General features: G+C 43.4%; 1 protein-coding gene across 7 annotated transcripts in view; it reads right to left on the reverse strand.

Moving 5' to 3' along the window:
* CELF2 (CUGBP Elav-like family member 2) overlaps positions 1–24,049 on the reverse strand; it is a 496,281-nt gene that overhangs the window by 74,869 nt on the left and 397,363 nt on the right. For all 7 annotated transcript variants that reach the window (XM_054593851.1, XM_054593805.1, XM_054593841.1 and 4 more), the window contains one exon: positions 2,867–2,915. In XM_054593851.1, coding sequence (XP_054449826.1) covers positions 2,867–2,915 — 49 coding nt within the window. The remainder of the gene's footprint in view (positions 1–2,866; positions 2,916–24,049) is intronic.

Consider the following 24,049-nt stretch of genomic DNA (forward strand, 5'->3'; position numbering starts at 1 on the left):
GTGCTATCCATAAATGTCAGCAAACTCAATAAAAGTGCAATTAGAGCTTGTTGTACTTCTTTCACAGCTACAGGAGCTATTTCGAGCATCTGAGCCAAAGAAATCTTTGTGCTCTTTGAGCTTTGGAAACTATGCTTACCTGTCAAAGCTGCCATTTGAAATCAGAAAAGGCTTGTAGCATTTATCATTTGCTTTAGAAAATTACCCATTTCTCTGGATTCCTCCGTCAGGTCCAAGGAGAACCTTGAACTCTATTCATGTCTATGCAAGGGGAGCTTCCACTGGAGTCTCCGTAAAGAAAAGCACTTGAAAAGCAGATTTCAGTCCATTGATATTTTTGGACATTTTTTTTTTTTTTAAACTGGAAGTTCAGGAAATGAAGCTCAATCTACAAAGCAAAGGGAGAACCGGCCCACCAAGAAAGTCTGGGGGTGGGGGTTCCCTTGTGTGTACAGACCTATGCCGTGACATGAGCAGCCCAGGCTGGAAATGCCAGCCTCAGTGAGCCAGAATTACATCGATAACTTAGCACTGTGAATATTTACTGTGAGCCAGGCACTGTGCTCAGCTCTTTGTAGATGGTGACTTACGTACTCCTCAAATACCATTTAAGATAGGTGTTACAAGAAGAATTCCAACTACAGACCACTACAGACAGTGCCCTGTTACAGCTGGAGACAAGCCAGGTAAGACTGCAGAATGTGACCAAGGACACAGCTAACAAATGCAGGGTCCAGGGATAAGGTCCAGGCTCCTCAAAATAGTTTTTAATTGCTACTCTGCATTGCTCCCTGAAAAATGTCATTTTTAGGTATTCTCTCATCTTAGTAAAAATGGTGCCTAGTCCTGCTTAGCTTTTGAGATCATGCAAAACTGGGCGTGCTCATGGCAGTTTTATTCTGTTGCTGTGGCCAGCATTACCCTCGGTGTCCAGAGCAGACACTGAGCAGCAAGGGCAATGAACCATTCTGAGGCCTTTCTGCAGATGCTCTATGGAAAGGGTTCTCTAAGTCAGGGTTCATGTCTGTATAACAGAAAATGCAAAAGAAGAAATTTTTTCATGGTTTAATTATTTGGGTATTTCAGGTTAAGTATTTCCAACTCAGCTCTCTAGTCCATCACACCTTGATCAGAACTAAGACAAAGCCTTTTCCATAAACTTTCGCTCTATCGCCCCTGTCCTGACCCAGTTCAGGGAACGGTGGGGCCAAAAGATAGGAAGCATCTCTTTTTACACAGAAGCTCCAAGATGACCTTCACTGACAGAATTTATCCCACGAATGCATGATCCCTCTCTCCATGGGGAATACAGCAGGCTGTAAATATGCACTCCTGGAGCAAAAGCGTTCTAGGAACTGTCAGCTCAGCAGGGGAGGACACACTCAGTGCAGAGCCCTATGTGACCAGGGAAAAACTCTCGACAGCAATAAGTAGCATGGTATGGAGGTGCTCTCTCATATACAAAGCACTGTTACAGACTTCTTGTACAAATCTTTAACAAAAGGCAACCTATGTTAGGGAGTTACCGTTATTCTTATTTTATGGATGAGGACATTAAAGTTCAGTCTCTGAGGGACGAGTAGAGATCAGTAGACTGAATGTAAGTTCTATGAGGTCAGGACAGTCTTTTGCAGCCTGTTCTTCTTTTTAAGTCATTCCTGCAGCCTCAGCTAGTACCATGCCTGGCACACAGTAAGTAATCAGTATTCATTGTCTAATGAAGGAATGAAGTGACTTGACTGAGGTCCCACAACAAAGCAGTGGCAGATCTTAGGCACTCTGACACCAAGTGCCATGCTTGTGATAAAGCAGCAAAGGATGTAGGGAACGAACTCTCAGAGAAGAGTGTGGCTGATGGCGGGCAAAGCACTAACGTCTACTCCCCAACACATGAACTGGGGGCTAGCAGCCCACGACACAAGGTAGGGTCCTCTTCAAAACTTTCTAGTCTGTGAAGAAGCCAGAAAATGGGATGCACTACAATTAGCAAAAAATACCTTGTGGAGAGATTTAGAGACCAATCATAATTTACATTTGCAGATATGCAGATCTCTGAGTGCATGGCTTCTGCCCTGATTACTAATTAATGAGGTGCAGAGCTGCCTGTGGAAGGAAGCCACGCTGATTATGTCAGTCTTGTGGGACAGGAAAGCTCTGAGGTCTAAGAAGGTAGAAGAGTCCTTTAACACACATTTCAGTAAATTCAAAATATAAAACAGGGACAGAAGGCTCGTGTAAGTGGAAGCAAAAACCTGAGAGAGAAATGTTGCTATCAACCCTCTCGTGTCTCGGACAGTCAAATCTCAATTATATCACGGACCTCATCAAATGCATATTTTGCATTGAGTGTATGTTTATTTAATCAGCAGACTGAATTCTGAATGAATTTGGATGCAAATGCATTGGTACAATTTGGAGAAGTGTGCAGTAAGACAGCCTCCGAGCCCAAGAAGAACAAATGGAAATGAGAAAAAAGATAGCCTGGTTCTTAGAGAGTGACCCTTTCCCGCCCTTCGTCCCTGCACAGCGTGAGGTCACTCCTCCCCATCAGGTGTCCTGTGTTGCTCTGTGGTAGCAGATAAACAACAGCCAAAGACCACAGGGTCACCACACTGAGCAAGTCCACAAGAGGGGGACACGAAAAGCCATTTCTGGTAACACCTTCCCAGACCTTCGCACCAGAGATAAATGAGGCAGGAGAGTGAGGCTCAGGCTCTCCAGACGTGCCAGCTAGAGTGCAAGTTCCCCGGAGCAGCTCTCGCTGCCCTTCCGAGGAAAAAGCAACGGGGGCTGGCATCTCCCTCCCCAAGCTGACTCCTTAACTTACAGACACAGACATTATATGAGACAGTTGGTCACCACCTACCGTTTGACTTTTCACTATCTGCAGGTTTCATCTGAATGGGATGATGCATCTAAAAATACAAAAGTGAGAAAGTAAAGGCAGGTTGAACAACTGTAAAAACAGTCTCAGAAATTGCACGCTATTAAACTTGAACACTGATATTGGTATAAGGACACATAGATAAATAACAAGACCTCCCCCAGGTAAAATGTAACCGAATCTAATTGCAAGCCTGTGTTTTATGTTCAAGAATAGAGCCCTTTTAAGACAGGGGTACAGGGGGTGCAGGGACACAGTATTTAAAAGCTTGGGCTCAGCAGTCAGACTGGAGTTCGAAACCTGGTTCTGCCTGTATCTTAGAGGTAATTTTGGCCCTGTCATTTATGTAACTATGGGATCTTGGACAAGTGTCTTAACTTCTCTGAGCTTCAGTTTCCTCATCTGCGAAACGGAGATAACACCTGCACAGTAGGGCTGTGGGGATTAAGTGAGAAAATGCATGTAAAGTGCTTAATTAACAGGGTATAGGATGTGTTGAAAAAAATAAAAGAGCTACTATTATTTTGTTATAAATTTGAAAGCAGATTGTCTTTGGGTTTCTTCTGGCCATTCTGTCTGCTGTTTGCATTTTCTTAGGCCTCAGTGTTATGAGAATTTGAAGGTCTAGCAGTTGACTGACTCAGGTGCCACTGTGTAATTTTTATTAGACACAGAGTGTGGGATGGAATGGAAGGAGGGAGGAAGGGACAGAAAGAGGGGCGAGAGAGGCACATACCTTAGGACCATGTCTATTCAGTACACAGGTAGGAGTAGAAAGAACCTGAGATGGAGTGAGGCCCAGATCCGTAACTGTGGCAGAACTGGGTGTCCCCCCGGCCGTTCACGCAATGCCCACCACACCACTGCATGATCTGCAGGGTTGACTCCAAGTGCAGAATGCTGTCACTATTTCCAATTAAAATAAATTCCTCAAACTGCTTTCAAAGGTCCTCCTGCTTCATATTTCATCCTACCCCAAGGAACATCAGAGCCACAGGGTAGATGGAATCACTGGCTGTGCAAATGCGTTTATTATAATGGGTCCCATTCTCCCTGAACCTTTAATTTCCCCAGTGGACTTCCATCACTTGCAAGCCACAGCTCTGGGTTTTATCTAATTTAAATGAAGGGGGAATGCACTTGGCTCTAGCACTTAAACGATGGGAAATTATTACCAGACAGTCAGGACCATGTGCCGCTAATGCCTGCCAGGGTCTTCAAAACACAAGAGGAAGAGGAAAGAGGGAGGACTATCACGGAATGAGAGGTTCAGTCATCCAGAGCCGCTCTGTTTATTCTAAAAGGCAAGATGCTTTTCTGCATAGAACACAGGCCTTGAGATGTGAGTTCTACTCCTATTTGCACTCCATTCATTAATCTATTCAATTTACAGAAGAGTCTAGAATGAGAATGAACTGTTTAGGGATCAATGAGTAGATCAGACTTTTCCAAAAAGAGTAGAATATACACCTAAAAAGCAGGTGGAAGTAAAGAGTGGAAAACCCCGGATCTGGACTAAGGAATGTGGCCTCCATCCTTTATGCAATGGAGAGAATGACTAAAAAAGAAAAAGAAAAAAAAAAAAGTTGGGGGGAGATGGACTAAGTCTTTGAGTAAGCTCTTCTTTGCCCATGTCTTATCCACTTGTTCAGCAAAAATGTCTGACATACGCACTGTGTCCCGGGCTCAAAGCTAAGAAGTGAGCAATGAAGGCCAAGGGGAGAAGTCCAGACCCTTCGGTGCTTGCTGTGTGGTAGGGGAGACTGACATGTAAACAGCCTCCCAAGCAACTTGGGTAAGTGCTGTGGCAGACATAGGAACACGGGGCTGAGGGAGCCCAGGGGAGCTGGCGCTGCTTTCTGCCTGGCAAGGGAAGAGAAGGCTTCTCTACAAAGGTGGTATCCGATTAGTGCCCTTAAGGCCACAAGTTGGACTTGCCAGCAGAGGAGGGGGAAATGGAATATCCCACGTAAAGGCACACAGGGGTGAGAAAGAGCACAGTTTCTTGGAGGAAGTCATCCAAAACGAATGGGGAGGGGCCCAGGAGCAACTGCGAAGCGGGTGAGCATCCAGCTCGCAAAGGATTTTGCGCACTAAGAAATAGGAATTTTATCTAAAGGTCAATGGTCAGGCATAGAAAATTTAAGTAGCCAAGGCAACAAGATCAAGTTTGAATCCTAGCAAAGTCCCTTTTGGCTACATTTGAGGAAGGATTATAGAAGAGAGACACAGGACGCAGGGGGCACAGCAAAGAGGCTACTGCAAACATCCATGTGCAAGGGATGAAGGTCTAAACTTCGGAGGAAACTGGCTGATTGTGGGAAACAGGAAAAGAGAGAAGCCCATGCCTGGACAACTACGTATATTGTGGGATTATCATCTAAAAAGAGAAAACACAAGAGCGCCGTTTTGGACGAGACTGCTGAGCACAGGTCTTGCACGTGACCCATGTGCTGTGACTCAGAGATTAGAGAGAAGTTGGGAATGTGCTTTTCAAGAAACAGTAATGGCTCTGGGAGGTGGCAGTGGAGGCCACAGGCTGGGGTGAAGCTGTCCACAGAGGGGCTGCGAAGTGAGAAGAGCCAAGAGCCAGCAACAGAACCACCGGTCTGAGAGGGACAGACCAGAGGGCAAGTAAGAGAAGCAGGAGCAGAAAAACCGGTCCCACAAGAGCCACAGGGGGAGAGCTTTAAGAACAAGGTGGTGCTGCTAGATGCTATGATGAAAATGCCCACGTGTTCTTTTGGATTTGGCAATATAAAATTCTTTAGGGAATTAATCAAAAGATGTTTCTGTAGGTTTGAGGGAGGGCAGAAGGGGAGCTTGTAGAGAGTCGGGGAGCAACAGAGAAGGTAGCAGTGGAAATGATAAACATAATCTACTGTTTCAAGAAAAGTCGCTACAAAGGGGGAGAGATATAGGAAGCCTGATGGAGGATGAGGTGGAGTCTGTCCTTTTCAGGTAGCAAGACCTGTACAGGTTAGTGTGCCGAAAAGATGCAGATGTGATTTACAGGTAAAAAGAGAGGAAAGAGCAGGTAAGTATACCTACATTATGCATGGGACACAAAATGAAGTGAATGGGACTCTTGCCCTCAGGGAGCTGACAATCCATCATGGAAGCTGATATGCGCATACAGACAGAAAAAGCATGGTGACCAACATTAGACATTCAGATCAATCTGTGAAGCGCATGGAGGGCTGGAGCAGGAAACCTGGGAGCTGCAATTTTGTAAGGACAGAATCATTCTACTCTCAAGCTGTAAAGGGCCTGGCAATCATTTAGTCCAATGCTCTCAATTTATAGGTCTAAAGGGACTAAGCGACTTCACTAAGGACACACAGCTGGTTAACGACTGAGATGGGATCAGAAATCTAAGCTTCCTGCTCTTACCCAGTGCCGATTCTCCCTATCACATTGCTTCTCCACAAAATGTCCCACGTGGGACTTAGACACATGAGCCCACAATGAAAACTGCAGGCTTCACTCACTGAAGGCACCAGACACGCATTAGAAGGCGCCTGCAATATCCCCTTACTAAACTCCCCGAACACTTTATCTACACAGCTTTATGACCAGTATTATACTGAGGCTTGACTCTTAGATTTCTTGTAGCTGCTGAGAGAATTAGCTCAGTTTCTGACCTGAGACTACCCAGAAGGCTCAGGAATGCAATAATGGTAGTATAGTCATGCATACACATTATGTTCTGGTCAACAGACCACATGTACGAAGGTGGTCTCATAAGATTATAATGGAGCTAAACAATTCTTACTGCTTAGTGACCTCCTAGCCATCTTAACATCTTCGTGTAATGTACTCCTCACGTGTTTGTGGTGATGCTGATGTAAGCAAACCTACTGCGCTGCCAGTTGGATAAAGTATAGTACATGTAATTATGTGCATCATTTTTTCTTGTGCTTGACTTAATCTCGTGTTGTTTTGCACAGTAACATGCTGTACAGGCTTGTAGCCTAGGATAAATAGGCTGTACCATATGGCCTGGGTGTGTGGTCGGCTATACCATCCAGGTTTGTCTATGATGTTCACGCAAACACAGAATTACCTAATGATACATTTCTCAGAATGTATCCTTGTCGTTAAGAAACTAATGACTCTGATAAAGCTGCTACTGCCACTGAAGACTTGAACCTTGTTTTGGTCTTTCGTGGGCCAAGAGGAGGGTGAAAGTCAACTTTACAGAGATCACAACTGTCAGACTCTAGTGAATGCTTAACAGGTGGTCACCCCTAATTCAGGTGTGTTGTGAGATAATGTATGTAAAGCACTGTGACCTTCTTGGAGAGAGGTGTTCAATCAGTACTGTATTAAGAATGGCTCATTATCATGAACAGTTCATGTGAGTTACAAATTTCTGATCAGATACAGGATGTAAATGTCAAGGAAGACAAAAAAAAAAAATGGTTTGGAGGAGTCCTTCTCATAATGTTTTACTTCCTTGAAATCTCCTGACTCCAAAGACTGTTGGGAGGTGTGCTGAATGAAGGGGAGAAATTATTGTAAAGGAACAGGCATTCTAGTTTCAAGTTTCCAGTTATAACAAGAATTTTTTTCCCTAAACAGGAAACGGTTTCAAAGATTTGATCCGGTGTGACTCCAGGACTCCTCTTTCATTCCTTTCTTTCTGCTTTTACCAGACACCCTGTTAGATGCTGGGAATACGGCGCAAAAGCGTTCTTGTCCTGATGGCTCGAGCCCGTTACATTGTGGTAGAGGGAGCTACACCAGCCACCTCCCCCCGGAGGATGTGTGTTGTGCTAAGACCTACAGCGTGGGCACCTGGTGGAGAGATGCCCAACACAGATGAGGGAAGGGCAAGCTGGAGAATGGTTGAGTTCAGCCTTGAAGGAATCCTAATGTTAATACATGAGTGAAGGACGTTTCAGGGAACAACACATTTGAAGGTGCAGAGTAAGAGAGATAGGTCATGTTGTTACTAAAGGATGATGCTAGGTCATCCTAACCAAGAGAGGAAACAATAAAGTCACTAAAGATCATCCGCCAAATTACATAATACCCAAAGCACAACAAGACTAAGACTGAGGGATATATTCATGAATAGAAATATTTCAAGTATAAAGACAACAATGCAAGTCTGCTCAGCCCTGAATTAAAACTGCCATAGGAACTGTGATTGGCAGCCAGTGGCTACAACATCACTGCATTCCTCAACAACAGAAGACAAAACCCTTGGTGTCAGAATGGCTGCTTCTCAACACTGCTGCTGTAGCAACCAGGGACACTGGCCTTATCTGCTGCCAGAACTGGAAGGAACCAGAGACTGGCGTTCCATTCTGTGCCCTGCGCTTGGAGATCCCAGTTGACATCGACAGACCAGAGGAAGGGCCAGAGAATTTGGCAGTCACTCCTCCAATCTCCTAATGTCTCACCAGTTGTAAGGGAATCTCAGAGGCACGGTGGAGGCTAGTTCCCTGGGGCGGGGGGGGTCCTCTTCTTCCTCTGCCTATATAGCAAGTAAACACATGATCTTCAAGAATTTTTGCAAAGAGTCTCCTAAGACACAAGCATTAATTAAATTGAGGCTGTGTCTCCATAGCCATACAGGGTTGGCTTGTGCCTGAAAAAACCCCTGCATCCTTGGAGCACAATGAGACACAGGAGGGCTCCGGTTGTCGTAACCCAGGCTCCTTGTTCACAGAGTGCTTGTCCCAGGGAGATGCCAAGATCAATTGTTTTGGAAATAGGTGCTGATTCATGGCAGTGACTCTGACTTAACATATTTCAACAAGTTTACATTTCTATAGAGAGAGCCTTCGAAATCCATTCCCTTGAATATTTCTTTGACTGCATATGAATTTCCTTTTCATTTTACTGCAGAACATTTCGCCTCAAGTTACACATTAAGGTACCGGATAACATCCTGGTCCATATTTAACCCTGTTTGTTTAAGAACTAATGAAGTCTAATAAAAAAGGAAATTTTGAGAGCTCCCTCCTGTGAGAGCTCCCTCCTCCACTCCCAGCGGGGAGGGGAGGAACCAAGCATGTTTCTCAGAAATCAGTCAATTTCTGTTACATCTGTGTATTAAGTGTTGCATCACATGCACAGTGAGGCGGAGCCTCTGGAGGAGAGCTCTGCTGCTGCAGCTCACAGAGGGGCTGGGCTGTTGCTTCGGGCTCCGATTAGGCTTTCAGTGAATTGCAGCTTCCTGAGGAGTAGGAACGTATCTCACTGTCCCCTCTATGCCAAAGCCAAGCACGACATCGATGACAAGATGCAGCCTGCGCCTGTCGGACACAGGCCCAGTTGCCATCCCAGGCCTTCACTCGGGCGGGAAGCTGCCTGTGAGTGTTGGAGCACACCAGCTCCGACGCAAAGCCTCACCCTTTATCCTGCCTCCTCATGAGTGAGTGGCACTTAGCCCTCCCTCCTCTGCTCCCCCGACATGCGCACAGGGCCCCAGATCTGGCCTGGTCTTCAGAAAGGCAGATCGCTGATAGGACCCGACGCTCCTCACTCCTGAACGCGCTGACCTTCGAGTCGAAGCCAAGAGCCCAGCTGCGGCTCATGAAAATGAAAATGAGGATACATCTGCGCAGCAGAGCCATTACCCAAAGTCTGTGGGGGTAACGTCACGTGTAGGGAGCTGTACATAACCCTGGCAACAGCTGTCACTGCCTACATTACGAGTCCTATCATGTCACAGGGACAGGGATGAGGCTGGGCCACAGGGCAACCAGCATTCTCACTCTCTGGAGTTCCTATTATACAAAAAGTCTGGCGTGACTGCTCGAAACCTCTCTCTCTTGGCTCTGTGATGAATAAGGGGGAGAGTCTGAGTTTAAATAGCCCATGTTAACACAGGCCAAGTCTGGAAGATGGAGGACCTGGGGGCAGGCAACGGGCTGAGGGGAAGGTGACAGGGCCGATTTCTCTCACAGAGGAGAACTCATGCTGGAACTTGTTTAACCCGGCCATCACCAACTGATGAGTGAACCGCCTTTAACACGAGATTCAATAAAACATGCCATTTTTAACCTGAAATGGGTTTTACAGAGTCACTGTTACGCATCTCATTGTTAAACCTATCCTGACCTCTTGAGAGAGTAGCCGTGATGGTACATATTATAAGCTTACTGCCCATAAAATATTTAAAGGGAGACACAGAGGGAGGGAAAGAGGTGAATTCGCAGAAGAGCTATGCTACCTGAGAAAATGAAAAGATTCTAGCCATAAAGACAAACTGGAATTTTTCTTTCACTCCATGACAACACATATATGACTCATGCATAATACTTCCTATCTTGTTGTACAGCAGACTAGAGAATACCAAAAGCACCTATACTTTCTGAATTTTTCTTTAAAAAATGTTATAAATGGCAAAGGTAAGTTTCAAGAGAACTGCCACTAACCGGAGGCACACCACCCCCAAAATGACCCTGGGTATTGTCAAGGGATCTGCCATTACAGGAAGGCGCACCCAAAGCGGCACGGGCTTCCCTAACTCTCTAGGAAGGTAACTTTGCTCTTTCAGTCAGTATTCTGTTACGCTCTCTCTGAGAAAGAGTGGAATGAAACAAAGGTAGCTTTAGGAATGATGACTTACAAGTATTAAGTAAGAACTGATTTTTTCTGATTTTTTAACTGGTAATAGGGTGGCAAACTTGCTAAGATCTCTGGAACAGAATGGCATCTCTGCAAGAATACAGATGATAAAAATGATGTCTTTGAGCAGTCAAAGCCAGCTTTTATCATTGGGACAAAATCGGATGTTGCGTTCATAGCAATACCTGGTAAGTGCAGAATTCAGGCAATTTTTGTGAAAACTGAGGCATGTCTTCCCTTCGCTCTTCATTTTCCTGTGCCAAGCACTGCTGCAGGTTTCGTAGGCATGCTAACTAAGTAATTCTCACAACAACCCTGAGAAAGGCGTGTATGAGGAGTCATGGGAGAGGGAGGGAGAGGCCAGGCTCTCTGAGACACCTCATACCTACGCTGATGAGAAAAAAAATTGATGGTGAGCAAGAGCGGCTATCGCTTATTATGTGAAGAAAAAAAAATAGCTGATATTAATAGAGCCTGTATTTTGTGGTTTCTTCACAAACTGATTGTGTAAAAAGTGCGTTGAAATCTTCAGAATTGATAAATACGGACTGCCCTTTGTGTAAAAGCCAGCACTTACACAAGAAGGATCTGGTACTTGGTTTTATGTTGACATCTAGATCATACAATGCCAACTATTCAAATACTGCTTTGAAAATTCTGGAGATAACTGAGTGGCTAGTTGTCCTCTGAAGATGCAAATTCCTTGGTGAAAGCTGAGTGTATGGGATCTGGCTATGCTTTGGGTCACAGCGCTGTAGGAAAGTACACTTTTGTGCTTTGCCACTGTGTTAACATGGTAGGTGCATAGAACACCTTCAATCAATATTTGCTGATGTATATTTTTATAAAAGTGATCTAAACAAGGAAAAAAAGGGTATTTGGGTGTGACAACAATGAAGAAATATATGTTATACTTTCTCTTTCTGCAGCAAATCACAACTAGGGGGAAAAACTACAGTGAAAATAAATGACTATTTCTTCTCCATAGACATTGATACAGGTGAAGAGCTTAAAGCACAGATGGTGTAATTAAGTGTTCAATAAAACATTATCATTTTACTTAGTATAAGAGTTTTCCAGAGGCAAAAAGGAAAAGGTCCCATGTGAAAGCTAAGAGAATATATTGGAAGGAATGGCTTTTCTTGGTCACCTGAGAAGTAAACAGCCAGTATTGGTCAACTCCGAGCTTTATACATACATACTAATAATCCAGTGAAGAAGAAAATCCTATAGAACCTCAACTGTGTATCTGCTTTTGGCTTCTCAGACTCCAAGGAAACCTTTTTAGCTGGAATTACCCTACTTGTTCACATTTATGTAACAATCATTGGGTATGGCAGAGGGGGAGAAACAAGCAGTGAACCCATTCAGTCCTGGCAAAGAATAAAGTTTAAAAAATATATATTACAGGAAAATTAGATTACTCTGGGTGGAATTCTATGAGGGGATTTGGAGTCTGTTAGGGTGATTAAGTCATCATTTCTGACAGATTACTCTAATCAGCTGTCAGAGAACATTCCACAGCTCCATCTGTAGCTTGGCGTCCTAGTTACCCAGCCCGCGTTACCTTCTGTATACAAAACACATGCAAACAAGAGCGGGTAGGTACAGTCCGGCATTTATTACACTCCTTAGCTATGATTAGGTTCTTTGTTTTCATACTAAATAATAACACAGGCTTCCATTTTGCTTCATTTATTCTTAAAATGAGAAGAAAAAATGAATAGGCTCAAACTAGGAGGCATGGAATGTGAATGAAAAATAATTGTTATAACTAAGTGCGAACATATGCTTTTAGAAGCATTGCTGTTCAAGAAGAGTGCTAATCCTCTTTAAGTTTTCTTGGGACTATTATAGTGTACTACTTAGAGAGGTAAATCTACGACACTTTTTAACCCTCTAGTCAGACTGGTTATCTAATTAGCTGTTATTTCAGGAGATGGTATTGTTATTATATTTAGCAATGGTATTGTGAGCAGAAAGTAGTTTTCTGATAACATTGCCGTTATTCCCTGTCTGTCATGCATCTTTGGGATATAATAAATAATTCATCCTGTCAACTGAGCTCCCAAATAAATTCGGTGAAGAACAAAGCGAAAATAGTTAAAACTAAAAGATTATACTTAGGTTTGTCTAGAGTCCTCTGTTTAGAGCTATAGGTTTTAATGACAAAAAACTGAAGGGTATAAGACAGTTTTGGAAATGGAGATAAATAGAAAGGCTCATTATAAGGTGTGCAGGATCGTCGTGCTGTTGTGGCAAAACTGTAACAGCAGAGGACCACATGACGATTTTGCGTGACAGTTGGAAGATCACAATCACTTCCGATTAATGAGCCAAGATTAAGAGAAAGGTAATAATTTTGCTCTTTTCACTAAGTGGGAAATAGACAGATATCCTCGTAGAACCATGATTTCTTTCTGATTGTGGAACTGTCTTCCAAAATCAATGACGGATGCTCCAAGGGTTATTCTCCCAGATGTCACCCAGATGCTGAATTAGACATGCTGCTTCACTGAGCCATGCAAAATCACACTGACATCATAATGTCTGGCCTGGCCATTAAGGAGTGGTTTAAAGACCTGCTAGTTCATTTACATTTTCAATACTGTGATCCTGCAGGCCGCAAACTTAGTGTAATCTCCTATTTTAAGACAAATGAGTCTGGTTTAAAAATAAACTGTCCTCTTGACACTGGAATCTTCCATAATGACACCCCTGGGCTCGGTTCTCATGTCGCCTTAGAACAAACGAGCACCCAGCCTGCCAGGCTCCTGGCGGCACCTTCCCCCAACGCCGGCTGCTTTCGGGGCATTCACCTTTACCCAGTTCTCAATGACCAAGGAACTGGGATGAACCAAGCCTCAAACCCTGCATGCTGGTGAGTGGATGGCACTGCCCCCTCTTGTTAACCTTACTGTATGTCAATGACCATTTTGTTCAACTGGTTCTCCTGTTCGGGTCTTAGCCAAACTGGGTGCTTCTGTCCTCCCCTGGGTCTCTCTGCCTTCTTCCCAGGGCTTGTCTCAGTTACTGACAATCCCTGGTACAGCTTCCCCGAATTCTCTGTCCTTAGGTTTCTCCAGCCACACCCCTGCCTCACCCCTGTAGGAAATATCCTTGGACAGCAAATCACGCCCAGGTTGCACTTGGATTTCTGTCACTCCCTGGAAGTGTGCGGTGCTTACGGGGTATCCCCTCTGGGATGGGAGAGGCCGCTGGATCTGCATGCCCAGACCCCTGCCGTAACACTCAGGCTTGGCCCCAAATCGACTTCCTTTTCTTCCTCTTAGAATTCTCAGTTTAGAGCTATCTCAGCTAAATGTCTTTTTCTTCTGTACTCCTTTCTATTCCCACTTCTGCTATCCTCTTTAGCTCTTCATTCCTGCAATGGCCTCCTCACCAGTCCAGTACCCCCCCCGTCCCCAATCCATCTTATACACTGCTGCCTTTTTAATCTAAGACTCAGGTCTAATCATTTCTCTCCCCTGCTCAAAAACTTGCAATTATCTGCCACATTAAATTCCAGCTCCTTAGCCTGTCTTTCAAGGAACTTCATGCTTTGACCCCAAATTACCTTTTCAGGCTCTACATTTCTTTTCTATTCTAGTAAAATTGGACAGCTTCCTATTGCTGGAACTTCTGCCATCTGCTCATCTAAAGAAAAGCATCATAACCCTTCTCATGCATATAAAAACAGCATTTCCTTTGCCAATGTAACTGCTGCATGTTGGTTATATAAAAACACCTATATGTCAAGTTATTAGGTTGAATCAGGTAAAAGTGCCACATTTTTAGATTAAAAGTGGTTGAATAGTGACAATTTCATATGGTGCAACTTCCTGTCTCACACAGCAATGGAAATTGCACTATCTTCTTTTCATGTGGCTCATAGAAAGCGCCCAAAGCTCAATTCACGTAGGCTCTCTCCTTTGCGAGGTTTGGACAGATTGCCATGAATTCATCTGCACTATTCACAAGTTGTACAATTTAAACCAAACATTAACTTGATGACAAAACAACACTACCCTCTAAACCAGCTAAAGGGTATTTCATGTACAACACAAGGTATCCTCCATCCACCTTAGCAGCTTCAATGTTCTGTACAGATTAGTAATGCTTGAGCCAGTAATCTCTAGTTTCCTTTCAAGTTTAAGGCAAACTAAAGCCACCACAAGAATACCCCTCTAACAAGCAAATCTTTCAAATCGCTGGTTCAAAATTAACTTGGAAATCTTAAGCCAATTGTATTTTATCTTGAACCTTCTGACAGGATGTAAGGCATTTCATCAAATCAACAGAAAAGCCCCAATGAATTTCGTATTCTAATGATCCTTCCATAGCTTGGCTTCTCAGTCCTGAGCTGAGTTGCTTTGCCAGCCACGTTTATTAATTAGTGTCTAACATTTCCATCTCTCTGCAAGTTGCAACCTCTCATAAAAAATGCATGATTTGATTGGCTTAGGAATGACAACTTCATTTACAACAGACAAATAAATACCATACCTCACTCAGCGGTCTTTTCCCATTTATTTAACTACCCCCATGGCCTTTGGGATTTGTGCTAAGTGAATGAAAGTAGATAACTAGTGTAATATTCCTTTCTTAATCATGTTTAAGCAAAAATGATTAAATATCACTCTCTCTTTTTAAAAACAAATGAGGCTGGCTTAAAAAAAATTCCCTACTAAAAATAGATGGCAAGTTTGAAAAAATGCCTTAAGGGCTATTTCATATTACCCTTGTTTAAAATGAAAATCCATTAAACATCTGAGCAAGACATCTGATATTGTTTTTAGCAGCTATATTTATTCATCTCATCTTCCGCAGCAGTACTAGACTTTGGTTGGTATTTTGCCAAATGAAGATCTCTCCTCCAGTGCTGCTAATTCTTTATGAGTTTGATTTTAATTTTATGGTCTCGTTTTGATTTCCACCTTTAACTCTAATGTAAGAGATCGCTTACCAACTTTGGAAATTATTGCTGGCACAGCTTAGGGAAATTATGACGGTTCAACTGCTCTATAAATACCCTTATTCCAAAGCTCAGTCCTCTGAAGATCAAAGTCAAGGCCTGGGTCCAAATATATGGCAAAGGTAAACTTAAAAGAAAGGGGATTCATGGGACAAGACGATGGGAGAAATCTTCTATTAAGGCAGTAAGGCAGGACCCTCCACTGACACCACCTGACCTGCAATGGCAAATCTACTGTTACGGTCTCCTACGTCTCTGGGCATGAAGTACTGAATGAGGGTTAGGAAACTGGAGATGTTTTGTATTTGTTTTGCAATGGAAAAAACATCACGGTTGGAACCACAAGGTCCAGGTTGGAATCCTGGCTTTGTCAACTGCAAGTACTATATAGTTGAGCCAACTGACTTCTTTAAGCATCATAAACTCATGCCATTTCTGACAGCATAGGATCATATCAGAAAATGATCCTTTTCAGGGTTGTATCGCTTGAATCAGATAACCTATGTAAAAGTACACAGTAAAGTAATATATGATGAAACACTTATTTTAATTCATTTAAGGATTACAATTAAAGGGGAAAAAAATGTCTTATGGCTTCACATGCTCATATTTCACCTTGTGCTTCTACTTTGTAGAGTAGGGGGATTATCTGACCAAAAGATGCAGTGAAAAGTGTTGAGACCACCCACTTCTGCTCCACCAGTTTCTAAAGAAACCTTGAGATTGTTTTATATTGAGAGACTGTCTATGAGTAACAGCTACCCTTGAGAGTTCACTTATTCAACTGACATTTGTTGAGTAGCACCCATGGAATGATTATACTGGCTCTCAGAATGCCCCCTCTCCTCAAGGAATTTGGAGCTTCACATGGAAAAGGCTGAGAGGTAAGCCATCAGGGGGAACAAAATAGAGTGGGTGGCAGGATGAACTTCAGCACATGCTACAGTGGATTACAATGAAAACATATTCAAATCTACCTGCCAGGACAGGTGAGATGGCCCTTGTGTGATGTCCCATGGCTGGGATACAGAGTGGAAGCAAGAGTGTCACAGAAATTGCAGAAAAAGGAGGGGCATAGGGAGTTCAGACCTCACCCTTGAGACTCGGCAGTTGCATCCATTTTTTTTTCTGCCCTAAGACACAACACAACAACGCTCACACACGCTCATGTGTGCTGAGGGTAATGTGCAACTTCCAGTGTCCTGCTTGTGATTCCACTCATCCTCTTCCCCTCAAGAAAGTATCTGGAGGTCTAATGAGTGCAGTTATTGTAGGGATAACTTCAAAAGTCCCTTAATCCCTTCTGTGCTTTTATTAGCTCTGATGACAACTAGTAAGTCCCAAATCATAATGAGGGCAGAATTCTAGAGATGCTACGAAGGTAGAACACGGGATTTCCTCACTGATTAGGAAAAGGTTATGGAAAGGGAGGTAAAGGAAGAGGAGTCGAGGATGACTTCAGCTTTGTCTTGGTGGGACCACTCACCCACTCAGACAGGTAATACCTGCAGAGGGCCTGGTTTGTGGTGGGAAGAGGATTTAGGCATTGGAATTTCCTACGGACAATTTACATGAAACTTCCAATAACAGATACTGGATATCTAGGTTTGAGGCTTAGCAGGAGAGTCTGATTTCAAGATCAAGACTTGGGGGTCAGCAGCCTCCTGGAAACCATGAAAACAAATGATGGAGACGTGAGGAAATCATACAGCCTGAGAAGAGCGGGGTAAAAACAAAACCCTGGTACACATCAACATTTAAGGCATAGTTATTTGCTTGCCACCCTTATGAAAAACATCAAATTCCTTTCTGCTGGGAGAAAATATGTTGTTAATAATTTCTCTTCATTCTTGTAATGAAGGCAGTGGGAAGGCCCATAGTTTGAGATATTTTATACATTCTCTTTTAGTGTCAGCTCTACTCCAATCTAGTTTTTTCCAATGTTCCAAGCTTTAGTCCAGGCCTGGGTTTCCCTTTCATAAATCAATATTAGGCCTACCCAGCTGGAATATTTACTTTTTCATTATCAAGAATTCTGTTCAAGTCTAAGCTAAATTTTCCCTTTCCCAGTAAAGCTTTTTCAAGTTACCACGGGAAATATTTAATGTCTGTATCACAATGAACTTGAAGAGCTATCATGTTTAGAGAAGGGAGTCAAGATAAAATACCAGTGAACATACCCAAAGAATCCAATCTGTAACATCTATCCCATCAAATATGGTCAGAAACTGAAGGTCAAGGTTCCGCTGAGACTCTGGCATGCTATTTTGGAAACTGGGCACTTGACTCAATTGACTTTGAGAGACCTGCCGCCCATGAGCTCTCTGCCTTGCACGCAATGTGTTCCTATATTCTCCTTTTCCCACCCACGAATGCCTCTGAGGCAAGTTACCTGGAAATATAACAAGAGTGTGTCCTCAGTGTGGCATACAGCTACTGAGCCAATGTCATCAAGGCACCTCTCAGGAGGTGTGAGCAAAGATTGTCACAGGGACTGAAACATCCTTATCCTGGCTCTTCCCTCCTTTCCAAGTGAGAAGGAGACTTCATGTTTAGTCAACAGGTTTGAGAGTCCGGAGCTCATTTTCACTAATGAGCTGATGTGGTGCAACCGATTGACCACTGGATCCTGTTGCCCTGGGAGTTACAGTCTTTTAATTCTTGCCAAACCAAGCGTGAGGGGACTGAACCCATGTGACTTGGAAGCACAGTGAGAACATATGAGAAAATGGAATATATCAATCTCCAAAAATGCACAGTTAAGAAGCAGAAGCTACTTTTTAACCCTAGCCCTATTAATTCAGCTCTCATCAGATACTATGAGCATGAAAGGTGTCAACTGTATACAAACTCAGTTGACAGGAATTTCAAGACTTAGTCACCTGGTGGTTATAAGCAAAATAAACACAAGGTGTATGTTTGTCGGAGTAAGCCCTGCGAGTTCTCCTCTTCCATTTGATGGACTCCTTGTGGATCGCCTTTTCTGTTTAGGTCACACCATCAGCAGGTGTCACACAGCACTCGCTCTCTCTCTGGGTACAGATTATCTCTTGTCCTGCTTCCCTTCCTGTTCTGTCCAGCTCCTCTGTTCACTTTCTGCTTCTCATTTGGTCAACAAGCTGCACTGGGTGCTTTGATGCTGGTCTGACAAGCAAAGCTGGGACTTAGGCAAATGCTGGCCATGGCAAATTTTAGTTTTAAGTGGCAACAAATGACTCTGTACTTAAGGCTGCTATCTAGGATGTTTGCTGTACTTCAAGTGATTAGGTATAACCCCAAAAATGTGAAAAATGTTTCCAGATGCTCAAGAAGTAAGGATGAAGAACAAGAACACTCTCAGGGGCGTATTTTACAACTGTTTGGGGCAGATGACATTCCTTTTAAGCTCCCCACCTGCAAAAACATACATGCATAGAGCAGCCCTTATTAGGTGGTAGTATATTCTACCCTAGCATTCATGTGGTAGTTAGATTTTCTCTGTCAGCAAAAGTGTCTTATGTTGTCGATATGAAGAGAAATGGGATAAGGGCTTTGCTTTCCCGGTGAGGAATTTCAAGCTCAGGAATGATGAAGCAGCAGGGATTCCATGTGTCTATTGTTTCTGCAAGGTGGGACCGGGCTGCCAAGTATTACAGATTAACTCTTTGTGACAGAAAATTGCTCCTCTCGCTTTAGAATGAGCTTATTCTGGCCAGAAAAACTGTGCTTAAAATAGCACCAACTCCGTTCATCCTCTTATGCAGACCAGGACATATTAATTCTGCGTAAGTCTCACTCATGCGAGATTTTCCATCAGGTCATAGAGTGCTGATGGGATGGAAAAACACAGCTGCCCCTATCAAAATGCAGGCGAACAAAAGACCCTCTCAGCTGCCCATTCACCTCTTTACCTGTCCCAGACAGTCAGGTCATTCCAGGGCATCTCCAGGGAAGGTGCAGCTCTGCCCTCCTGAGCACCCAGATGAGAGCGCACATCAACTTGATGGTTGCCAGAGGTATGTGCACACATGTATTCAGTACTGTCTTAAAGTGAACTGTGACTTTCCCAGTAAAGCTTTTTCAAGTTACCACTGGAATTATTTAATCTCTGTATCACAATGAACTTGAAGAGCTATCATGTTTAGAGAAGGGAGTCAAGATAAAATACCAGTGAACATACCCAAAGAATCCAATCTGTAACATCTATCCCATCAAATACAGTCAGAAACTGAAGGTCAAGGTTCCGCTGAGACTCTGGGATGCTATTTTGGAAACTGGGCACTTGACACAATCTGAGGTATGGTGTGGGCATATGCAGTTTCAGGAACTCCCCAGAGAGTCTACTGTGTACAGTTGAGAATCACTGCCTTAGCTGCAGATGTAAATGGGCTTGATTAAATATTAAGACCACTTTTCTTTTTCTTCATCTATTTTTTTCTTTTATAAAGATTTTATTTATTTATTTTTAGACAGAGGGGAAGGGAGGGAGAAATAGGGAGCGAAACATCAATATGTGGTTGCCTCTTGTGTGCCCCTAACTGGGGACCTGGGTCATAACCCAGGCATGTGCCCTGACTGGGAATCGAACTGGCGACCCTTTGGTTTGCAGGTCGGTGCTCAGTCCACTGAGCCACACCAGCCAGGCCTTTTCTTCATCTACTTCTTTACAAATTCATCTAGTTCACATATCATTTTAGGTAGATGGCCAGGATAAATATTAGTGTTGTCTCTCTGGATCTTTCTCAGAGAATGGAAATGAGAAATCACCTTGTTCAACTGCCCTCTCGTTGTGGAGTGTAATGCCACAGACAGACTGGCATTTGCACTGTGAATCTCTGATTCTTTAAAACAATGTGTTTGGCATAGTCTTGTAGAAAAATTGTGGGGGCATGATTTCTTGAGAAAAGCAACAGGCTCAGAGTGAGGAGACATGACTGTTTGTTCCACCTCCACCATGAAGTCGCTGTGTGACTTGCAGCTGTCACCTAACCTTTCTGGGTGTCAGTTTCTTCATCTATTAAGTGTAGGGGGGTGACAGTTATCATTTCAAACACTTTTAGTTTCTATAGTCCATGATCTATAATGAGATCTGGTTTATTCTACTCTACATACCCTCTCTTCCTCTACTGACCCAGAGAAAGACATTCCAATGAATAGAAACCTACTGAAATTAGCCACAGGATTGCATAGGCTTGTTACTCTTACTTCTACTTTCCTTACTGATATTTAGTTTGTGTTAATGACCTCCAGAGGTTTTACATCTGGGCAACTTGGACTGAAAAGTGATTTAGGTGACAGTGATTGAGATTCTCTAATAAATGACTCAGAGGTACTTGTTTTTTTTTTTTTTTGTTTTGTTTTAATGGGTTGTGGTAATAGTCAAGGCCTCCATAAGTTGTAGAACTCATCAAAATCTTGGCTAAAGCTCCTCTTCCCATTTAAATGATAGCTTACAAATATGAGTAAATTATAAATAGGATATTAACAATGGATTAAGATGACGGGGGAAGTTAGTCTGAATAAGCTGACAGCTGTTTTTTGCATTATACTTGTATCTAGTTGAAGGAGGGCAATTATTAGCCAAAAGAGACAGTCACTGATTTGTCAGAAAAAAATGTCTCTAATACTCATAGAGACTTTAACTCTCGGGTTTAGAATGACATAATTCTAGTTGAAAAGGCAACCAGAGTGGGGAAAAAAATATTACTTACTGCTTTGTTATTTTCTTAGTATATTATTATTTATATGAGGTCAGGGGTATATGAAGGGGTATATGACATAGCAAGGACTCAATAAATGTTAACTATTATTTTTTAATTGATCACTTATTATTATTGGTTAAAATTATCTAAATTCTGAAAGCCATTGAGAAATATCAGTCATGTAGATAAATCATTTATAAAACCAAAATGTGCCAGAAACAGACATCTTCTGGAGTTCTAGAACTACTGTTTTGACTTTCTACCCAGAATTTAACATGCAGTGACAGCCAATTCTCTATTTCCTAACCCCTATGACTTGCTGACAATTCATCTACTGTACTGGACTCCATATACCGCTTAATACAAAACATCTGACACAGTTTTCTGGTCTGTATTTAAATATATGCCCTTCTGAAGAAACTCTAATACAGTATGTGTTGGCCAGTACAATAAAACACTGGGTTGTATCACTGAAATATACTCTGTTGACCCACAGTCACATGGTTCACTTTTCCAGGGGTGGAGGTGAGTTTGAGGGAACCCAGTCACTCTCATTTGGTCCTTTCTGTCCCTGATGGAGAACAAGAATGCAGGAAGTGGCGGCCTGGAGACCACACACTCCTGATCTGACCCCATGTGTTAACTAACGGTCACACAGCATCCCAGTTCCTGCTCCCATAACCAAGACAGCAGTAGCAATGACCCAAGTCTAAGCCTCCACAACACATCCACTTGTCTACATTCACATCAACACAGAAATCACAAAGCGAGGACTAGACAGAATTAACCACATCACTCACCCTAATATCTTAGTCAATACTTCAGTTTTTCATCCTAACTTGCTTCTGGACAAAGAGGGAGAACAAAGCAGATGGCTGGATGGGGACAGAGAGAGAAGGAACACTTGGGCTCCCTGGACCGCTCCTTGCCCTCAATGTCGCTGCTCAGTGGGGCTGCTGAGGGGACTGGGCCCAATCCCGTGTGGTTACTGTAAATTTCTTAGTGTTTATGTTTGTGGTGGAGAGTTTAGTCCTCTGTCTGTAGAAGCAGAGGATTCAGCCACTTCGATGGCCACATAGACCTCACTCCCGCAGTCTACACCCACAGCTTGTGGTCCTGCTATTTCGTGCTCCAGGTGGCAAGTAATAGGGCTCATGCCCAGCCCCCGTCTGCCCTTCCCCTATGGACAAGAGCTGAGTGGGGGGTGGAGGCCAGCTGGATGGAGCCAGGACATTAGAATGCAGGTTGTGGACTGGGACCGAAAGCCTGTGGATGCAGATAAAGAAAAACACCCTAATAACATGAATGTTAATGAGATGATATTGGAAAAGCTACACTCCTCTGAAGAAAGGTGCTGCATTTATAATCATTTTTGCAAAGGAGGTCCCGTTACAGTATGGACAACCTTGGATTTGGAGCTCCCTCTTAGAGAGCATGGTGTTGGTCACCTTGCCCAGAATGCCTTGTCCATCCAGTGTTTTCAGTAACCTCTGCCTGTGCAAGAGAACATGGCTTCTCACCTCAGGCAAAGTGCATGCCACAGTGCCCGTGCTCATGTGGTGCCAGGCTGACTCTCAAGGAAGGTCGCAGCTGACTTCTAGGAAGAGGTACTTAGCAAAGCACTAGGGCCAGAGGCCCTGCCACTTGGTGAGCTCACCACGGGACACCATTAGTTGTAACAGTAAGAGGAAGCTGAGGATTTGGATTTGTTTTAAGACAGCTCCAGAGCAAGCCAACATGGTCATTCTGAGCTTATCAGTGAAGCAATGGAAGTACCAAGGGGGCGCACTTCCTGCTGGAGGTCCCTGGAAACAGTGGGGAGGGCAGGATCGAGGACCTGCAGGCCTCCACCCCGTGAACATTGAGTGGACGGGACCTACACATCAGAGGCCAGAGATGTTAGTTTAAGCCTGACTGTCTAAAGACTCACAGTTACCGGCTGTGTAACCCTGGACAAGTCACTAGTTTTCTTTGAGTTCCCACTTATCAGTAAATGGGGCTTTATGACACATGCCTGTGGAGCTGTGACAATTTCAAGTAAGATTAGGGCCTGCATATGGTGCCTGATAAGCAGGCAATCAACAGTTACTTTGTAGTCATTTTTATTGTGCTGTGTTGACCTCCTGAGTCATGCTTCTCACTCCCTAAAATGTGGTGACTGTCATGCCAAAATCCACCATCAGGAGGCCAAGCTATTGGGGAGTGTTAGCAGCTGTGACTTCTAATTCTAGTTCTGTCACTGGCTTGCCAGGGGAGGGCAGAAAAGTTAATTTAATCTGCTGGCACCTCAGTGTCCTCAGTATAACAAGGTGAATGCTATCAATACATCACCTGAAATATTTTTAGAAGGGGTGACAAACAGCACCATAAAGCCATCTACAAACAGAGGCGACTCACTTATCCATGGGAACTGGGGACAGGAATCAAACAGATAAAAGGAAGCCATCAATAATCCTTAAACCTCATTAGGTTAAACACCCCTACTTGTCAAACCAAGGCTATAAGCAGGGAATTAGGCTGACTTGTTAGAGTTCACTGCCTTCCCTTCCCTTTCTCTGTGTCCTGCTAGAAAAATGAAGAGTGCTAGGCTCCCTGTTGGTTCTCGACTAGAGCGAAGAAGTAAGTAGGTACCCAGGGATTCTCAAAAAAGAGGAGAGCTAAACCTTGAGTGGTTCAGCTTTGTTTGCACAAAAATCTCTGAAATGGCTAATACCTAAAACAAGTAAAGTCATGTAAATCAATCGATCAATCTACAATCTATCATCTGTCTATCTTCCTACCTACATCTCTATCTATCTACCTTCCTACTTACCTATCTGCTTGCTTATCTGCCTACCTATTACCTGTCTTCTCTGCCTCAATCTATCTATCTAGATTTTTTAAAACTTAAATGGGACATTCCTGTAGGTAGCATATGGAAGG

The sequence above is a fragment of the Pteronotus mesoamericanus genome, unplaced genomic scaffold (genome assembly GCF_021234165.1).
Source record: "Pteronotus mesoamericanus isolate MK-2021 breed Mesoamerican mustached bat unplaced genomic scaffold, CSHL_Meso_final contig_130, whole genome shotgun sequence".
Taxonomy (NCBI): Eukaryota; Metazoa; Chordata; class Mammalia; order Chiroptera; family Mormoopidae; genus Pteronotus; species Pteronotus mesoamericanus.